The 20,816-nt window shown below is 33.7% G+C and overlaps 1 protein-coding gene across 2 annotated transcripts in view; it reads left to right on the top strand.

Moving 5' to 3' along the window:
* LOC107600826 (immunoglobulin superfamily member 11) overlaps positions 1 to 19,508 on the top strand; it is a 105,211-nt gene extending 85,703 nt beyond the window's left edge. Inside the window, exons 2-7 of one of the 2 annotated variants that reach the window (XM_016292800.1) lie at positions 1,798 to 1,961; positions 11,257 to 11,464; positions 14,520 to 14,675; positions 16,190 to 16,312; positions 17,308 to 17,455; positions 18,735 to 19,508. In XM_016292800.1, coding sequence (XP_016148286.1) covers positions 1,798 to 1,961; positions 11,257 to 11,464; positions 14,520 to 14,675; positions 16,190 to 16,312; positions 17,308 to 17,455; positions 18,735 to 19,194 — 1,259 coding nt within the window. In that variant the 3' untranslated portion in view covers positions 19,195 to 19,508. The remainder of the gene's footprint in view (positions 1 to 1,797; positions 1,962 to 11,256; positions 11,465 to 14,519; positions 14,676 to 16,189; positions 16,313 to 17,307; positions 17,456 to 18,734) is intronic. The other variant, XM_016292801.1, reaches the window with a different exon arrangement.
* The last annotated feature ends 1,308 nt before the right edge of the window (positions 19,509 to 20,816 follow it).

Below are 20,816 nucleotides of genomic sequence, written 5' to 3'. Positions count from 1 at the left end.
TGCAGTTTAAGTAAAGAGTGCCTGAGAAAAACGCGCTGTCCCGATTCAGTATCTGCGGTCAGATGAGGTGTTGACAGGCTTAATGTCAGTGTCATTATTCTATCATTATTTTCGTAACTTGTTATGAAATAAAAAGTCTCTCATCTCAGAGAAAGAACTATCATGTCCTGCCAGATGTTGTACCATGCTCATAGCGTGCACTCTTCAATAGCATGCGTGAACGCAGCGCCGCGCTGTATATCACTTCACTAAAGCGCAGAAACTACGAGCATGCAACGTGTGAAATAAAAGTACAGTACCGATAAATCACATAACTGGTACTGCGTGTGTTAGCTGGGAAAGATTTGCATGAAGGTATGATATTCATTCTATTCAGGAGCAGTTTCCACGTTTCATTAACAGTTAATGTTATTATTGTATATTCATCATGTTAACTCTGTTGTTTCCATAACCCAAAAATACCATGTTATTTTCACTTTGTGTCATTTTGTATATGTTTAAATGACTGTGGTGGCTCATACCAACCTACTTGTATTAACAAAAACTGGGCCTGCTATGTAATAGCCTTACCTTATAGGCCGTTTATTCCGTATTAATCATATTCTTAACAGTCTTAACTTAATTTTTGTGAAATATATAAGAATATATAAGAATTTGCTTGGTTTTTGGTTTTTAACAAATTATATATATATGGTAAGTGGGTCACGGCTTGATGACCATGGGAAAACGTGGGTCCCAAGGCCAAACCAGTTGAGAACCACTCATCTAAACTATGATTTAAACTAATAATATTTGCTGAATTTATTGCTGTCCAAAAACTACAAAAAAAATATTATCGTTCTCAATAATTGAGTTGTGTATTTTTTACCCTGTTGGCGGTGTTTGGTGTGTTTTATTAAGCTTTAGCGTTAGTTCTGGCAGGTCACGTGAGTCAAGCTTGCATCAGCTGATTCTCAGCTGATCACATCTACCTATAGGAATACCACACCTATCGCGGCATTCCTATATAAGCTGTATTCAGTATCCACTCTGTTATTCCAGAAGGATATGCTTCTTTCAGAATGCCATTGGTTGTGGTTTGGGCGGTTCTGGCCTATCGTTTGTGTTGGGGGGTCCGGGCCTATCGTTTGTGTTGGGGGGGGTTATTATTGTTGCTCTCCCTGCTCATTCATGACAGGCTGCATGGATGGGCAGGGAGGTTTTTTGCCCAGAACAGAACCATACCGCCAAACCAAACTTTATGCTAAGTATCTATCATTTTGACGATAGTGGTCCTGACAGAAATTAAGCTTTAGCGTTAGTTCTGGCAGGTCACGTGAGTCAAGCTTGCATCAGCTGATTCTCAGCTGATCACATCTACCTATAGGAATACCACACCTATCGCGGCATTCCTATATGAGCTGTATTCAGTATTATTCAGCAGCTTTTCAGCTTGCTTCGGAGCAAATTACCCTCCTCCATCCCCAGCTCCACCTTTTGCCACAGTCAGGACTTAGCTTTCTGATATTCCTTGCTAATCAGACTCCTTTATCTTGAATAAAGTGTTACACTTAAATATCATTGAGTACATTAATGATATCTGCCTTGTTCTGTTCTGTTAACCCTGGGGGGGTTATTATTGTTGCTCTCCCTGCTCATTCATGACAGGCTGCATGGATGGGCAGGGAGGTTTTTTGCCCAGAACAGAACCATACCGCCAAACCAAACTTTATGCTAAGTATCTATCATTTTGACGATAGTGGTCCTGACAGAAATACAGTTATTTGACTGATGTGTGTGTGTGTGTTTTCTCCTCAGTGTGTGTGCGTTCTCTAGAAGTGACGGTGAGTCAGAGCAGCGTTCAGGTGGCCAGAGGTCAGGCGGCCATCCTGCCCTGTACATTCACCACCAGCGCCGCCCTCAATAATCTCTACATCATATGGATGGTCACGCCGCTGGCCAACGCCAACCAGCCAGAGCAGGTGATAAACCAAACCACACAGATATACGGACCTTAACCACACTCACGTGCATTTAACCTCCATATTGTGCTGTATTTTGGAGTTCAGCTGGAAACAATTTAGGAAAGTGCTTGATTATATCCATAAGGATTAACCCTACCAATGCATTTTACAGTCTGCATGCAACTTTTTTGACATGGTGGTTTATAAGCTTCATAACTTAATATGTTTTCAGCTAAAACCATATTGCATCTGATTAATAATGTCTTAGCAACAAGTGAATGTGCAAAGATTTAAATGTTTTACAGTGTTATCATGTTTTTACTACATTAACCTCCATTTTTCTTATAAAAAATTTGGGAAATTCTTTCAAAATTGGTGTGATGCAAGAAAAATATATTTTGAATATTTGTCAGAAATTGTGTTTGAATATATTATTATATGAAATTTATATGAAGATATAAAATGAGAATTTCCATTGACTATTATTTATTTAAATTCCTTTACGCTTATTACTCATTACTCATGTCAGTTTATGAAACCTACATATTCATTTTCTAACAAAACAACATCAATATTACTCTGAAAGGTTTTCAAACAAAATATATTAATTTTACGTGCATAAACATGGAATTTCAGATGAAAAAGATCAATTTTTCATGCTGCAGTGTTTCAACAATATGTGGCGGTGGAGGGAAATTCAGTCCCAAAAGTGTGTGATTTATGGGAAATAGGCTAAATATAATTTACAAAAGTATTCTTGAGACTAATCTAGCTCCATAGATGTACAAAAGGTCTAAATAACATCATGCATAAAGCCACGGTTGATTCCCAGGTCAAAATTGACCCAGAATGCAAAAGGTGTTACTATTTTGGTTATATATCTCTTAAAACGTAATTTTAAAAAGTCAGGAAAAGAATTAATCATGTGTATTTTGATTGTCTTTACACATTTTTGGTGTATTTTTGATTTACTAAAAAGCGTTTTTAAATTTTTAAATGTTTGGGTCAGATCTCACCTGAATGCATTGGGAGGGTTAATTGGAAAATAAAAAGTGAGCAATGATATTATTACGAATCTTTCTTGTTAACACAAGTACACACACCTTCATTGATTTGAATGGGAATGATGTAATTTTGTTGCTTGCAGTGTTGATTGAGTGTTAACACAATCTTTTTCACATTTCATAGTTTCCACTTTTAGTACATTCGTTTTTTTTCCCCCTCTCAAGTCTCTCTTTCAAGACAGCATGCAACTGTAGACTTCCTGTTGAGATTTTGCACCTTCCCTGTGTTCATTAACGGACTGAGAAAGCTGAAGAGAAGGGCAGAAATCATGAGTGTGTAGATCAGGCGCTGGGATGGAGCCAGTCGTTCATTTACTTAAAAAATGACCGTCATCTGACTTTGTGCATGGATGCAGTTCAGCGCCCCGTAAACACGTACCAGAATGACCACAAACATCCCCATGTTTACTGCTGGCGTATATATACTAAAATGGCAAATAAACAAGTAAGATCAAGAGAAACTGCAAACCCGGGTCACGGCACCAGAAAAAGGCTGTAATTATTTTCGCAGGCTGTTCTAATGATTGTTTGTTTATGACTACTACATTAGAATATAAATAAGCAGCATGTTCATTAGTACCAGACTAATGAGACTTAACTCGTTGAGAGCAGTCAATTAAATGCGAGTGAAACTTCACAGTGTTGTTTGTAGCTTTTTCTTTATTTTTCTGAAAGCTAATTAGAGAACAGCTCTGCAAGCGGTTTCGTACATCACGTGTTTGCTATTGTAGATATTCCGAGCTTGAGCTGATTTTACACACGAAAGGTCAAGAATTCACACCTGAATAATGCAGCACGACTAAACTAGCTGGAATAATCACACAAGGCCTAAAATTAACACTCGCCAAGCACCAAATGCGAGTAAAAATGAGTGCTGATGAGTATATGAAAGAGTGTTGCTCGCCAGTTGGCCAGTAACTTTTTTTATTAATTCTAACAATGCCTGAGAATGCATTATTATTGTTGTTGTTTATTTACTTTAATTTACTTTAAATAACAGTGCAATTACAATACTTGCATTTGAATGTTAGTATTCTAAATAAATAGGGTACTGTTGTTATATAAAATAATACTACTACTAGTAATAAAAATAATAATATTATTAAAATTTTATAATTATGAAATACATTTTTTTTTGTATAAATTAAAATTATACAATTTATTTTTTATTGTTATTAATAATAATAGGATGCTAAACAGTGTTATTTTATTATTATGTATTTACCATTATAGTGTTCATTAATATTTTAAATTAACTTTTATTGTTCTAATTTTTAGCTTTAATAAAGCTGAAGTTTTAGTAACTTTGTCGTTCTTAATGGAAATATTTTAATAGAAATATTTGAAAAGATATATTTGTTAAAAAACAAAACGAACATTTTTAGTTTTAAACTTTTTTTTTAACTATTTTTAATTAGTTTTTTTAATAATGATATTATCGTTAATTTATTTTTATTGCAGTTTTAGTAATTTTAGTACTTAAACGTGTTTCAGTTAGTTTCCAAGGCAATATTTCTAATGTTTTTGATGTTCAGGTTCTTCAAGTTTAAGTTTTGAGTTTTCTAATATATTTATATTTTAGCTTTATTTCAGTTACTGAATTTTTTTTTTAATGGTTTTTATGACTAATGCATACTAATAACTACTGCATTTGCAGTATATGTAACACTGTAGTACTGTATCCCACAATGCACTGCACTCAACATGACCCCCCGTTCCAGTGTGAAGAATGAAAAGGTGCTTTAATGGATCTTGTAATCTGGCTTCCAAAATTGAAGAAATTTTTTGCAAAATTGGATTAAAAATGCTAATTAATATTCCCATAATCAAAGTCATGTGACAAAAATATAAATGCTTTGAATTAGTTTAATAGCAGCTGCAGTGCATCTGCATGTCGGCTGTATCCCAGCATGCTCAGGTGAGGGATTCACAGCGGTGTATGTTGAGCTTATGATAAAGACACATGCTATCGGCCCATCTGACCTGCTTCTGATCAGATCACAAACTCTTCATGTACGTCTGTGTTTGCTGTAATCTTCTGCGTTCAGCGGCAGATTAAGACGTACAGCAGATGTACGTGTAATAATAATATTATATAATAATAATAATAATATGAATAATATTATTAGTAAATACTACCTTATTTTATATTTCCTTATTTTTTTTATAATTTGATTAACTACTACTGATCACTACTACTATTATTAATAATACTACTTCTACAAATATATTTATTATTAATAACTAATAATATAATAAAAAATAATAATTATTATTATTATTAGTTATTTAAATTATAAAAATAACAATAAGAAATATCACTATAAGTATTTAATATTAATAATTTATTCCATGTAATAAATAAATAAACAAACAAACATTTAATAACAATTGCAATTAGATGCATTTCCCTAATTTGTTCTGCCTGTTATTTTAATAAAATAATACACACACAGTTTCATGGCTGGTGAAAATGATTTATGGCCGGTAAATGTTCTCAAGTCACTGGCCATTGGCAGGTGTTTGTCTAAATGTTTTTAAAATGTAACTACTTGTTTCAGAACGTTCAGTAACAGTAGCATTCCCATAATGGAAATGGGAAATGATACAATGGAATGTTCCCTTGACATTTGCATAACCAAGAAAAAACGTTTTTAAAAAACAGGATGTTTTCACTTTTCAGAGAACATCAAAAATAATGTTTTCATAAATGTGCACATTAGCAAAACATTTCTAGAACAGATTTATGTTAGCTGGGAAAGTAACGCACACTTGGGTTGGTTTGAGATGCATTGAGGTTCATGTGCTGCAAACTCATCTTGATGTGCTTTCTTTACCTGTACTGTCCACACACACATCTGTGCACTGCCCTCTGGGTAACGCGCTCATGTTAAAGCTCGGCCTGGGACATTAGCGGCGGGAGCTTTAGTAGAGCTCCAAACACAGAGCGCAGGTTTATCGCCTCAACCTTTGATTCTGTCTGATTTATTTTCATGAATGACTGCAGGCCAAACCCCATTCACCTGCTTCCCACACACACACACACACACACACATTTAGCGTTATTTTACTATCACTGAGATACTATTAAAGTTTTTTGTTTTTTTTAATTATTTTATTTGTATATTTTCTGATTTTATTTTAATTTTGGTAACACTTTATTTTAAGGTGTTCTTGTTATGTGTGTTACATGTACTTAATATTATAATAACAATAAATTATGCATAATTACAGATGCTAAACAGTGTTATTTTATTATTATGTATTTACCATTATAGTATTCATTAATATTTTAAATTAACTTTTATTGTTCTAATTTTTTGTTTTAATAAAGCTGAAGTTTTAGAAACTTTGTCATGCTTAATGGAAATATTTTAATAGAAATATTTTAAAACATATATTTGTTGAAAAACATTTTTAGTTTTAAACTATTTTTAATTAGTTTTTTTTAATAATGATATTATCGTTAATTTATTTTTATTGCAGTTTTAGTAATTTTAGTACTTAAACGTGTTTCAGTTAGTTTCCAAGGCAATATTTCTAATGTTTTTGATGTTCAGGTTCTTCAAGTTTAAGTTTTGAGTTTTCTAATATAGTTTTAGTTTTATTTCAGTTACTTAAAATGGTTTTTAATGGTTGACTGATGCATACTAATAACTACTGCATTTGCAGTATATGTAACACTGTAGTACTGTATCCCACAATGCACTGCACTCAACATGAAGAATGTTCCAGTGTGAAGAATGAAAAGGTGCTTTAATGGTTTCCTTTCAACTCATCTTGTAATCTGGCTTCCAAAAATGAATTTTTTTTTTGCAAAATTTGATTAAAAATGCAAATTAATATTCCCATAATCAAAGTCATGTGACAAAAATATAAATGCTTTGAATTAGTTTAATAGCAGCTGCAGTGCATCTGCATGTCGGCTGTATCCCAGCATGCTCAGGTGAGGGATTCACAGCGGTGTATGTTGAGCTTATGATAAAGACACATGCTATCGGCCCATCTGACCTGCTTCTGATCAGATCACAAACTCTTCATGTACGTCTGTGTTTGCTGTAATCTTCTGCGTTCAGCGGCAGATTAAGACGTACAGCAGATGTACGTGTGTGTACAGGTTCAACGCCAAATCCTTTCTGCTTTGTTCCTTTGCAAGTTCAGCTAGTGCCTGCTTTTATTCCTAGTAAAACTATTTTGCATGTTTTATTAATAAGAATATTTTATTCTGTCATATTTATGCATGTTTCTCTACAAGCGTGTCATGAAGGGACTGAATCAGTGAAGAGACTGAATGGAGGGCGGAGCCGAGGATATGTCAGGGGGAGGGGCTTAATGATTGACAGCTCGTGATGTTTCCGGAGCCGAGTCAGTTCTTAGCGCTGATGACCATCTGCACACATGATGACCTCCTTTCATCTCACTGCAAACCAATCTGTGGAAATCTGCTTAGTTTTGGCTCTTTAGCGTTATTTTACTGTCACTGAGATACTATTAAAGTTTTTTGTTTTTTAAAATTATTTTATTTTTATATTTTCTGTTTTTATTTTAATTTTGGTAACACTTTATTTTAAGGTGTTCTTGTTATATGTGTTACTTGTACTTAATATTATAATAACAATAAATTATGCATAATTACATGCAAGTAACCCTAAGCCGAACCCTAACCATATAGTAAGTATAATTAATTAATATTACTCAGTACTTAAATGTATAATTACACTGTAACAAGGACAACTTAAAATAGTGTAACCTTAATTTTAGTTAGTTTTTTAATGTCTTCATAGTTTTTATTAATTTTGATTTCAGTTTTGCAAAATAAATGTAAATAATGATTTTTTTTTTTATTATATTATTTATCTCATTTATGGTTTATTTTATTCCAAGTAACATTTTTTTGTTTTGTTCTAGTTTTAGTAAGACATTTAGATTTTTGCATTTCTGACATTTTTTCTCAAACTCAGAATTCTGAGGGAAAAAGTAATAATTGTGAGATATACATTCTGGATTGCAAGAAAAAAAAATCTGAATTCTGAGTTTACATCTCAGAATTACAAGTAAAAAATTGTGAAATAAAAATCGCTATTACCGTTTTCTTTTTTTTTAATCTGTGGTGGAAATGGGCTTCCATACTAATAAAAGCTTATCCATAATTTAAGAAATGTACTTATTTAAATTAAAGTTTAAACTAAAGATTTAAGCTTGAAAAGTTTCCAATGAATTTGCATTGTTAATGTTTTCACTTTCAAAATCGAACTACTTGAGCTGACAGTGATGATGTCAGTGTCATATTTGCATACTGACTTGTGATTGGTTACTGTCGTCTTTGCTCAGTCGGGGCTTAAAAGATAATTAATATTCAGAAAATATTAGCGAGCTGCTGTGAGCACTAGTGATGCATGGCTTAGCAAACAGCACTAATAAGAGCTCATCCATAATGTGCACTATTGAGACGTTATGATAAAGAATTAGGCGGTTTATAGCATGCATTTAGAGCAACACTCATTTTTCTTTTTCTGACATATATACCTATACATCACTCCCATCTTTTCATATTACACAGCTCATATCACACACACACACACACACACACGCTGGCTGTGGGGCTTGTCTTGATTCATCTCAGCTGAAGTGCTGCCTGTTCATTTGTGTGTAAAAGCTCAGAGTCCATGACAGCATCATTTACTGAGGCTCAAAACACTGTGTGAGTGAGTGAGTGAGTGAGTGAGTGAGTGAGTGAGTGAGTCACTGAGATACTATTAAAGTTTTTTGTTTTTTAAAATTATTTTATTTTTATATTTTCTGTTTTTATTTTAATTTTGGTAACACTTTATTTTAAGGTGTTCTTGTTATATGTGTTACTTGTACTTAATATTATAATAACAATAAATTATGCATAATTACATGCAAGTAACCCTAAGCCGAACCCTAACCATATAGTAAGTATAATTAATTAATATTACTCAGTACTTAAATGTATAATTACACTGTAACAAGGACAACTTAAAATAGTGTAACCTTAATTTTAGTTAGTTTTAGTAATTTTGCTGTTTTATATTTTATGCGTTTTTTTAATGTCTTTATAGTTTTTATTAATTTTGATTTCAGTTTTGCAAAATAAATATAAGATTTTTTTATTTTATTTGTTTTATTGTATTATTTATCTCATTTATTGTTTATTTTATTTCAAGTAACATTTTTTTGTTTTGTTCTAGTTTTAGTAAGACATTTAGTTTTTTGCATTTCTGACATTTTTTCTCAGAATTTCAAATCAAACTCAGAATTCTGAGGGAAAAAGTAATAATTGTGAGATATACATTCTGGATTTCAAGAAAAAAAATCTGAATTCTGAGTGTACATCTCAGAATTACAAGTAAAAAATTGTGAAATAAAAATCGCTATTACCATTTTCTCTTTTTTTTTTAAATCTGTGGTGGAAATGGGCTTCCATAATAATAAAAGCTTATCCATAATTTAAGAAATGTACTTATTTAAATTAAAGTTTAAACTAAAGATTTAAGCTTGAAAAGTTTCCAATGAATTTACATTAATGTTTTCACTTTCAAAATCAAACTACTATATGTCATATTTGCATACTGACTTGTGATTGGTTACTGTCGTCTTTGCTCAGTCGGGGCTTAAAAGATAATTAATATTCAGAAAATATTAGCGAGCTGCTGTGAGCACTAGTGATGCATGGCTTAGCAAACAGCACTAATAAGAGCTCATCCATAATGTGCACTATTGAGACGTTATGATGAAGAATTAGGCGGCTGATAACACTTTTTTCTTTTTCTGACATATATACCTATACATCACTCCCATCTTTTCATATTACACAGCTCATATCACACACACACACACACACACACGCTGGCTGTGGGGCTTGTCTTGATTCATCTCAGCTGAAGTGCTGCCTGTTCATTTGTGTGTAAAAGCTCAGAGTCCATGACAGCATCATTTACTGAGGCTCAAAACACTGTGTGAGTGAGTGAGTGAGTGAGTGAGTGAGATCAAAGTCCTTTAAAAATGCTTTATACTCTGTGTGTGTGTGTGTGTGTGTGTGTGTGTGTTCCATCAGCTCTTCTTCTACAATAGCATCTGATGGACATGCTGACACACTGACCAACGCTTGGCTCTAAATGCTGAATAATTAATCAGTTTCAATAATTGATCATTTGGAAAATAAAATGCATCCTTGTTAACCTGTTAACACTCACTTTTTAACATCACACATCAAAAGTGACTATGTTCCTAGTCTTTTTGGGACTGATTCATCATTGCACATTATTCTAAAGAAAACAAAGAAATTTGTCTTACAATTATAACACAACTTGCTTTGCCCAGGTTTATTACTGTTAACTAAAATTACAATCAAACTTCATTACTTGAAATAATATTAACTGAAATAAAATAAAATATATAAAAACTCAAACTTTATTTATTTGAGCTACTTGCCAAGGCAACATTTCTTATTTTTATTTAGTTTAAATTGAAGTACTAAAATAACTCAAACCAGATAAAAATGTAAAATACACTACAAAACAAAATAAATAAATAATAAAATAAACTAAAACTTTATTAATTAAAATTAGAATGAAGACTGAAAATATAAAAATAAAATCTAATTCAAAATATCAATTTAATAAGCTATAAGTATATCAATTATACTAAAATAACTCATAAATGTGGCTTTTCATGGTATAATTAACACTTGTCATTAATTGTGTGTTTAATTTAAATAGCTCTCCACAATTTTCTGCTCTGCAATTCTCCACATTTAATTCAGCTGAATATATAGACTTTATTAAAACTTTGTTTTATAGTTTAACCCTTGGGTCTGCATCTATTTAAGACATTTACATATTTAAATTAACATTCATATTAAAGATTAAAGTTTGATTTCATTTGATTTGCATTCAAATATTCAGCTTTCAAAATCAGCTGCTTCCTCTAACAGCGATGATGTCATTGCAGTATTTGCATACTGGTTTGTGATTGGTCACTGTCACCTTTGGCTGCTCATTTTTGTCATAAAAGAAAAATTGATTATTTTGACCCATTCAATGTATTGTTGGTTGTTGCTACAAATATACCAGTGCTACTTATGACTGCTTTTGTGCTCCAGGGTCACATATGCATTTGCTTGATTTAGTAGTCATATTTGCAGTCCACAGCGCACACAGCGTTATGCATGTTCTGTTTGAAGCATAAATGAAGTGTGATTATGTTTGTGTTTGTGTTGTTGGCAGGTGATCATCTATCAGGGTGGGCAGGTCTTCAGTTTAGCCAATCACATGAACGGGCGCGTGGGCTTCGTCTCCACCATGCCCAGCACAAGTGCCTCGATCTTCATCAATAACACGCAGCTGTCGGACACGGGGACATACCAGTGCCTGGTCAACAACCTGCCCGACCGCGGGGGGCGCAATATCGGCGTCATCGGCCTCACTGTGCTCGGTGAGCAGTCACTCACACATATGTGACCCTGGACCAAAAAAACGGTCATACGGGTCAATTTTTCTAAATTGAGATTTATACATCATCTGAAAGCTGAATAAATAAGCTATTTGTTAGGATAGGACAATATTTGGCTGAGATACAACTATTTGAAAATCTGGAATCTGAATTCAGCCTCTCGAAGGCCACTGAAACCCTCCCATGATCACACGCACTGAAGCAGGCTTCTTTTAATGTGGCAGATCACAGAAGCTTCTAACAAAGATCAAAGTCCTTTAAAAATGCTTTATACTCTGTGTGTGTGTGTGTGTGTGTGTGTGTGTGTGTGATATATTTACGGTAGGAAATTTACAAAATATCTTCATGGAACATGATTATACTTAATTATATATATACATACTTAATATCCTAATGATTTTTGGGATAAAAGAAAAATTGATAATTTTGACCCATACAACATATTGTTGGCTATTGCTACAAAATAAAAGTTTTTGTTTGCATAATATATGTGTGTGTTCTGTGTATATTTAATATGTATATATGTCTATATTTATATTCATATAATTTATATTATAAATAAATGTATTTAATGTATAAACATAACATATTTTTCTGAAATATATACATGCATGTGTGTGTGCTTCTAACAAAGATCAAAGTCCTTTAAAAATGCTTTATACTCTGTGTGTGTGTGTGTGTGTGTGTGTGTGTGTGTGTGTTTTATTCACATATCTTTATTCCCATATCTTTATTTTTTCTCTGTTTTGTTGTTGTTGTTGTCTCCAGCACACATACATATAATATGTAAACAAACACTTTTATTTTGGATGTGATTAATCACTATTATTAGTTTGACAGCACTAGTATTTATTTACTATTATAGATTTTGTTATATTTGGAATCAGCTTTTAATTTTTATATTTTGAATTTTTGTTTTAATTTTAGTAAAGGCTGGGCGATATGGCCAAAAAAATTATCATGATAATTTTTCCCATATCAGTCGATATCGATAATTATCACGATAAATGTCAAATCTTTATTTCTTTCTTGTTGCTCCAAAGTGAAAGTTGTAGAAACCAGACCATTCATTTTCCTTAACAAAATAAATATCTAAATAGAAAAATGTATTTCTTAGTTTCTGCGTGTTCTAATGAGTGATATAGTTTCAAATCAAGAAACAGGTTTGGGTTGCCTGATAATATTAATAATAATATAACTTTTTTGTCTCTTAGAAATGCACATTTGATAGTCTCTTGAGTTAGGATGCGGAGGTACATTTTTGTTCATTATCAAAATCAGTAACATCTGTAAAAATTGTAGCAATCTCAGTTGTATATGGTTAAATTTATTCTGACCAAGTTTGTATTTTTTAATTAAGCATTGGTCTCCCATAGTAGCATGCATTTAAATCATGATAAACACAGTTAAAACCACACATATAGCAGCTCAATACAATGGTAAAAATATAACTATATGGTTTTTAGGTAGCCTAATTGTATGAAAAACAGTAGTCTAAAAACACTGTATAAATGCACACATGCTATAGCTTAATCACAAATACGTACTATAATTACCATTACTCCTGTAATAAAATTCTATATAAATATCCCACATTTCTGCCACAATACCATGGTGCAGTGAGTGTTACTACAGTAAATCCATGGTAAATGATGGCGATGTGTAGATTGAAAAGCCTTCTGACTGTCTCGTTGCACACAGTGTTTCTCCTGTTTGGCTCTAAACTAGTGTAAATCACCGAGTCATTTGTGTTCATCGCTGAATTCAAGCGCTTCACACTGGATCTCACAGCGCTGCTTAGTGTCTCGTGACCGAGTAAACGCTCGTTTAGTTTGAACTTTGATCTGAGCAGATAAACGGTCCGAGTGGCACGATTCAAACGAGTCACGCTGTTTCGTTCCACTTTTGCCACATAAACATTATATCGAACATTTATCGAACTCTTCATATTGTTTTATCAAGGAAAATTACATCGCGATAATTATCGTTATCGAATTATCGCCCAGCCCTAATTTTAGTTAAATAGTTTTTAATAGTCTTATTTTCAGATATAATATGTGAAACAAAACCTATTGTATACATAACATTACAAGCATAATTTTTCTTTTACAAAAGCAAAACTATATAACGAAAGAGAGATAAGGAAATAAAGAAAAAGAGAAAAGAGAGAGAGAGAGAAACATGCAACTCAGAAATCATCTATTTAGCTGTATTATTCATTAATATAAAATCTCAAATAATGTATGGCATAGCAATTAATTAATTGTTTTTTAAATCTTAGTATTTATATTAAATTAATTTTTAATTCAGTTTTAGTGTTATTTAATTATTTATATATAATTATAATTTTATTTATGTTTTGAGTTAGCTTTTATTTTAGATTTTAGATTTTTTTTTGTAATTTTGCATTGTGCTTTTGTCATTTTATTTGTTTTTGTTTTTTAAAGATATTAGTGTTTAGGTTTAATTTATTTTTAATTTGGTTTCAGTGTTATTTTTATTTGCTATTATAGTTTTTTATTTATATTTTGAATGATCTTTTATATTTTCAGTTTTTATTTCAGTTTAATTTTTTGGAATTTTGTTATGAACTTGTCAGTTTAGTATTAATTACTATTTAGGTTTCATTTATTTATTTATTATTCGGTTTTAGTGTTATTTCAGTATTACTTATTTACTATTATAGTTTTTAATTAAAAATTTGAATTGGCTTTTATATTTTCAGTTTTTATTCCAGTTTATACAAAAAAATGTATTATTATTTTTAAATGTCAACAAAGGAATTGCTGATCTCCAGTGATGGCCAGTCGAGCCATAGGTTCCCGACCGCTGTTCTATATAGTATGCATGTATGTAATATGAATGCAATTCAAACATACTGCATCTGCCATGTTGGCATTGTCATGTGACCTTCAAACATTGACATTGTCTCACAGGACCACACTTTTGGCATGAAGTCTAGTACACAAGCTATTCTGCAGGTTATTAGACTGCTGATGTATATGAAGCTGATCTTCATTGTCTCTGTGCACTGCAGTTCCTCCGTCCATCCCGTCCTGTCGGATTCAGGGTTTGCTGGACGTGGGCAGCGATGTGATGCTGTTGTGTGGTTCGGACGAGGGCATCCCGACGCCCACCTACGCCTGGGAGAAGCTGGAGTCGGTGCCCAAACTGCCCCACAATGCCATGCAAGGTACTAAACCCCTGCCCGTGGGAATGCCGTTTTGCCCCACGTTCTCGGGTAAATGCGCAGCTCTTGACTCCTGCTGTGGCGTGACCTTTGCCCTTCCCGGTCCACCGTGTGTGTCTGTGAGGTGACCTGACCCGCTCTCTCCGAACGCCTCGCTTTAGAACACGGCTACAGAATCCATCAGAATCAAAATGCACTCTATTTACAGTACACTTGGCCATTGCAATGTGTTTATAGATTTGAAAGAAGCATCTTCTGCTCACCAAGGCTGCATTTATTTGACTAAAAATACAGTAAAAACTGTAAAATTGTGAAATATTTTTACCATAGTATTTTAAAAGAACTCTTTTCTATGTGAATATATAGTAAAGTGTAATTTATTTCTGTGATCAAAGCTGTATTTTCAGCATCATTACTCCAGTCTTCAGTGTCACATGATCTTCAGAAATCAGTATAACATTCTGATTTGCTGCTCAAGACACATGTCTGATTATTATCAATGTTGAAAACAGTCGTGCTGCACAATATTTTTGTGGAAACTGTGATTCATTTTATTTTTCAGGATTCACAGATGAACAGAAAGTTCAAAAGAACAGCTTTTGTTTGAAATAGAAATCTTTTGTAACATTATAAATGTCTTTACTGTCACTTTTGATCAATTTAATGCATCCTTAATGAATAAAAAAGTTTCCACAAAAATATAAAGCATTGATAATAATCAGCAATGTTTCTTGAGCAGCAAATCAGCATATTCGAATGATTTGTGAAGGATTTCTGGAGTAATGATCACAGGAATGAATTGCGTTTTAAAACATATTCACATAGAAAACAGATGTTTTAAATAGTAGTAATATTTCACAGTTGTACAGTTTTTACTGTATTTCTGGGCGTTTGTCAAGACCCTTGACAAACTGTTGGAAGCACAAACAACAACCTTTTTTATTATTTCTGATAAAGAAGTTGAATGTCTGTGGACCGTAACGGTACAGTAGCCTTATTCTAAAGACGGCTGTTATATTTTTATGCTTAATAAATCAATCTGCTTTGGCCTCAAAAAGCTTTCACAGCTGTGAGACATTTTTACTTTCTCTAACAGGATTCAGTTGTGGTGCAAAACTGCGATCATACTGCCATCTAGAGGCCATTAGTTTAACTGCAAAATCACTCTGTACTCTTCCAGAACAAAATGATTCACAAAAATATATATTTTTTTAAATATAGAGTATGTGTTATGTTATTGAGTGTGATTTCATCCACAATCCTACAGAGTACAGTAGTCTTTATTTTAATAAGCCAAGAACATGTCAGGTCATGTAAACTTTGTTTCTTAATGGGTTGACATGACTTAAGCACAATCTGTTCAATATGTAATTTTCTCAGCTTATTTAATGTTCTGATTGTCATCTGTTGATATTTTCACATCAGGAAACTTTCTTGCATCGTCAGTTTCTTGATCCCTGTTACCTGTTATCATATTACTGTCATTGAGATGTTGTGTGTTGTTTTGTGTTGCTCAGATCAGATGCAGGGTACGGTCACACTGAGGAACATCAGCACCAGCACATCTGGACTGTATCAGTGCACGGCATCAAACGCCATCGGAAAGAGCACCTGTGTCCTCAACCTGCAGGTCGTGGCACGTAAGTCTGGAGCCACTGATGCTCATTCATTAGATTTTTTCCTCAGATTCCATTTTATTATTTCACATATTCTGTTTTTTCATTTTAATGTGAATTTTTTAATTGGTTTAATCACATTTTAATAATCAAAAAGCATGTCTAATCAATTGAATTCATGCAAATTTTGCAATTGAATAGTTTATTACAATTTTTATATATATTTTTTTAATTTGTATATGTTATTTTTATTTATTTCATCATATACTGTATATATATATATATATATATATATATATATATGATTCAATATAAACGTATTATCAAAAGCTATAGTAATCAAATAAAGGCATAAAACAAATTAACTTAATGACTTTTTAAAATGTAATCAAATAAAAATGTAATAATTGTTTGGCAAACAAATTGCTGCATAAAAGAGGTTTACCATTAAAATTAAAACATGGAAAAAATGTGTGATATTACTTTGAAAATAAACTTTTAATAATTCTATTATTATTATTCTTTTATTTTTTATTAATATTACTTTGAGAAGTGTATACAGTGTATTCTGTCACAGTTTCTTTAAGTTAAACTGAACTTTTTGACGGCTTGTAGTGAAGACCTTTGAGTTTCTGTGTGTTTTTGACAATAATATTTTGTGGTTTATTATTCACAGACATATCGCAATGAAATTAAATTTAAGCGATCAAAAAGCATGTCTTAAATCATATTTCTAGGGCCCTATGATATTTCTTGTGCAGCCCTACTTTTTGATGTGTTCCTCCAAAATCAGCCAAATTCTCACATTCCTCATCATACCGTGAATTCCATTTTTATGCCTGGATTCCGTGACTCCATCCGTGGAGTTTTGTGGAAATCATAGCACCCTACATACAGTGATTTAAGGAGATCACACAGCGATCATCGTGTTGAAATGTGTGGTTTTGCACAGTCTCTTTAAACATGATTAGAGACACATGAGATCTCACAGCCGTCTCTCTGTCTGTGATGTGTGACAGCGCAGCCTCAGAGCATCGGTCTGATCGCAGGAACCATCACCACTGGCATTCTGGCGCTCATCATCTGCTCTTTACTGGTGCTCGTCACGCTCTTCTACTGGAGAAACAAGAACAAATACGAGGAGGAGGAGATTCCCAACGAGATCAGGTGACTCTTCAACAAGACCAGCATCAGCAGAATCAAATGATTCATTCATTCAGTGACTCATAAGAACCATTCGCTCTATGAAAGGTTGATATGTAGAAATATTTTTAAGCAGAATTCGACGATTGTATATTCCCAGACATTTCCCATGACCTTAACAGGCCTGGAAAAACCCATTTTAAAATTCTAATTGTATGCTGAATTTATTGAGCTTTATGTGAATATGAATAAGCAACACAGGGAGGACAATTTAATATTTTATTTCAGTTATTTTGCCAAGGCAACACTTATCATTTTTTCAAGTTTAATATTTTATTTGATCTCAGATGCATTTCAACTGATAACAATAACAATAACAATAAGAACATTTACTGAACGATTCACGGAGGAATCATTTGCTGACTTATGAACTGAGTGTGACTGATTCATTGATTCATTGATTCAAAAGAATGATTTACTCCATGGAAGGTCAATATTAGCGTCCACACTATTGATGATTATACTATGATTATACACTATTGATTATACCTGGGTGATTAACCAGGTATAAAAACATTGTGGGAACATTGACATTTTTTGTGTGTGATTATAACATTATTTAAAGGTTACACAAACATTTCTTACAACGTTCTACTAACTTTCTATTCACCCAAATATATGATATATATATATATATTCTATTCACCGTAATATAACGTTACTTGAATATTCATTTTTAATATTCTAAGGATGATAAAATGTCCAGGTTTTTGGTTGCAATTAGAATGTTATTGAAAGGTGACTAAAATGTTTTTAAACATTCGACTAATTTTATTTTTACCCAAAATATAATGCTATTTGAATGTTTATTTTTTTAAAACATGTTTCCTTGTTGTGATTAGAATATGTAAAGGTTACAAAAAGTGTTTTTAGAATGTTCATCAGATACAAATAAGCTCATAAGAACATTCCAAGAATGTTGACCTCGGAACGTTTTCTCAGCGTTATAACATTCATAAAGTACATCATGAGAACATTACAAGAATAATATTCCAAGAATGTTTCCTCTCAACAATATGAGAACAAATATCAAATATTAATAATATAATTAGAAAGTTCCATAAACATTCATTTAAAAACGTTGTTGTGAATGTTGCTCTGCTAGCTTTTATTTTGCAGAAATATTTTACAGCAGAACATACTTTTCTACTCTTCCCAGAAATTTCCCATGACCCCCATTTTAAAGAGTATGGAAATGTAATATCTTTGCTGAATTGAAATCTTCCCATCCCACCTCATACAGGGAGGACGATCTCCCTCCGAAGAGATCCTCATCGGTCAAAGCGTTCCAAGCGGACGCCTCGTCTTCAGAGAACGACACGCTGACGTCCACCAACACCTACAACAGCCGCTACTGGCACAACCCCAAGCCCAACTACGACACCAACTCCTACACACGCTACAACGGCGACACGCGGCAGACCTTCAGCAGCGGAAACACGCCGTACGCTAATGGCAGCCGCACCCAGCCGCCGCCCAAGACTCTGGTGGTCACCACAAACTCCGCCCCCTCTCCGCCCGTCATGGCCCGCAGTAACGGCTCTCTGAGCCTCCGCCCGCCGGCCGCTGCGACGCCAGCCGTGACACTCGGACAGCAGCACACGCACACACACTCGTATGCCGTGAGCCAAGCCACGCTGGAGCGCATGGGTGCCGTCCCCGTCATGGTGCCGGCGCAGAGCAGAGCCGGTTCACTCGTCTGACGCCACAAAACTCTTTTATAACCGAGTTCAGCTGATGCCAACTAAAACTGCTCCATTAACATCCTGCGTTGTTTTTCATATTGCCTGTTTGCTTGTTGCTTTCTTCATTTTTTAAGTCGAAAAAACTGGCTTCGCTGCAAGGGCCCCAAAATCACGTATTTCTCAACCCCTTCACCTCTTCCAGAGAAGATATCTGAATGTGCATGATGCTTCGTTTGATTCGAATACAGCTTACTGCTTTCTAACACTGGAATCAAAGAGTTACAGTAGAGGCCAAAATGATTAGAACACTAGTATTTTCAGCAGCTAAAAATGGTTTTAAGTCAGTTGTTTCTATCTTTTGCTGTAGTGTGTCAGTAGGAAATATCAGTTTAGATTTCTAAACATTCATTTTGCCATTAATTGTAATAATCCAGTGAGATGTTTGTGCTCCACACAGAGATCTGATCAGCATCAGTCTGTCTGGAATAACACGAAGAAACAGAACAAACTGAGACAGATTAAGGCTATGTTCACACTTGGCCTCTTTTATTTATTTTTTTTGAAGCTGCCAGCGTCTGTTTTACATTATAATCCTATGGAGTAAACCGTGCTTTCAAAAAAGTCCTGAGCGCTTTTTAAAAACACCACTGCCGGCGTGTTTTTCTGCAACTCAGAGCGTCTTTTCAAGTTGAAAAAATCCAACTTCTCTGAAAAAAAACCCTACGTCAAGCACCTTTTTGATAGCTGACCAATGACAAGCGAGTAGCAAATCATTTCCATAACAACAAAAACAACAAGAAAAAATGAAGATAGATAGATCATAGATAGATCGTACTAGTATCAGAGCACAAGTACTTGTATGATATGAGCACAAAACTATCTAGTCTAAAATATGCTGCAAACAGTGCATCATCCAACCTGAGCTCCTGGACTTAATTATTGTAAGCACCATACTGTTTCCTTCCCCATATAATGTGCGCACCCACAAACGCCGTTGTGAACCAGCATTCTCGTCCCTGTTAACTTCAAAAGCCAATGCACGAGCCAAATTTCTCGACATTTCTGCGCCACATACTATGCTAACGTTTCTGTTGCAGCTGTTATAGCAACAAAAGAAGCCCTCGGCTGCTATTTGTAACCAAGATGCTACCAGCTTTTTATTTTACTAAAAAAGCGCTCGTCAACTTTTTCTTGTCAAAAAAGATGCCAAATGTGAACACGCCCTAAATCCAGAAGAACTGCGGAGAGCAACGTCGAGAAACCTTCCTGCAAAGCTACAGTGCTGTTAAAAGTTTTAGGCACTTGTGTAAAAATGCTGTAAAAGGTTGTAAGATGCTGTAAAAATAATGTCATAAATAGATTTTCTTTGTCATTTACCTTCTATTAACTAAATTAAATCAACATTTGGTGTGAATATAATTTGCGTTTAAAGCAGCTTTTGCCCTCGGTTTTTTTCAGAGTTGGTTGCTTTGCAGGAAGGTTTCTCGAAGCGTCTTGGAGACACAGTTCTTCTGGATTGAGTCTGTCTCAGTTTGTTCTGTTTCTTCATGTAATCTCAGACAGACTGATGATGATCAGATCTCTGTGTGGAGCACAAACATCTCACTGGATTATTACAATTAATGGCAAAATGAATGTTT

This window comes from Sinocyclocheilus grahami, unplaced genomic scaffold, assembly GCF_001515645.1.
Source record: "Sinocyclocheilus grahami isolate Dianchi unplaced genomic scaffold, SAMN03320097.WGS_v1.1 scaffold292.1, whole genome shotgun sequence".
In the NCBI taxonomy this organism is placed as follows: Eukaryota; Metazoa; Chordata; class Actinopteri; order Cypriniformes; family Cyprinidae; genus Sinocyclocheilus; species Sinocyclocheilus grahami.
Note: the sequence above shows the minus strand (reverse complement) of the source record. Positions and strands in the feature narration are given on the sequence as shown.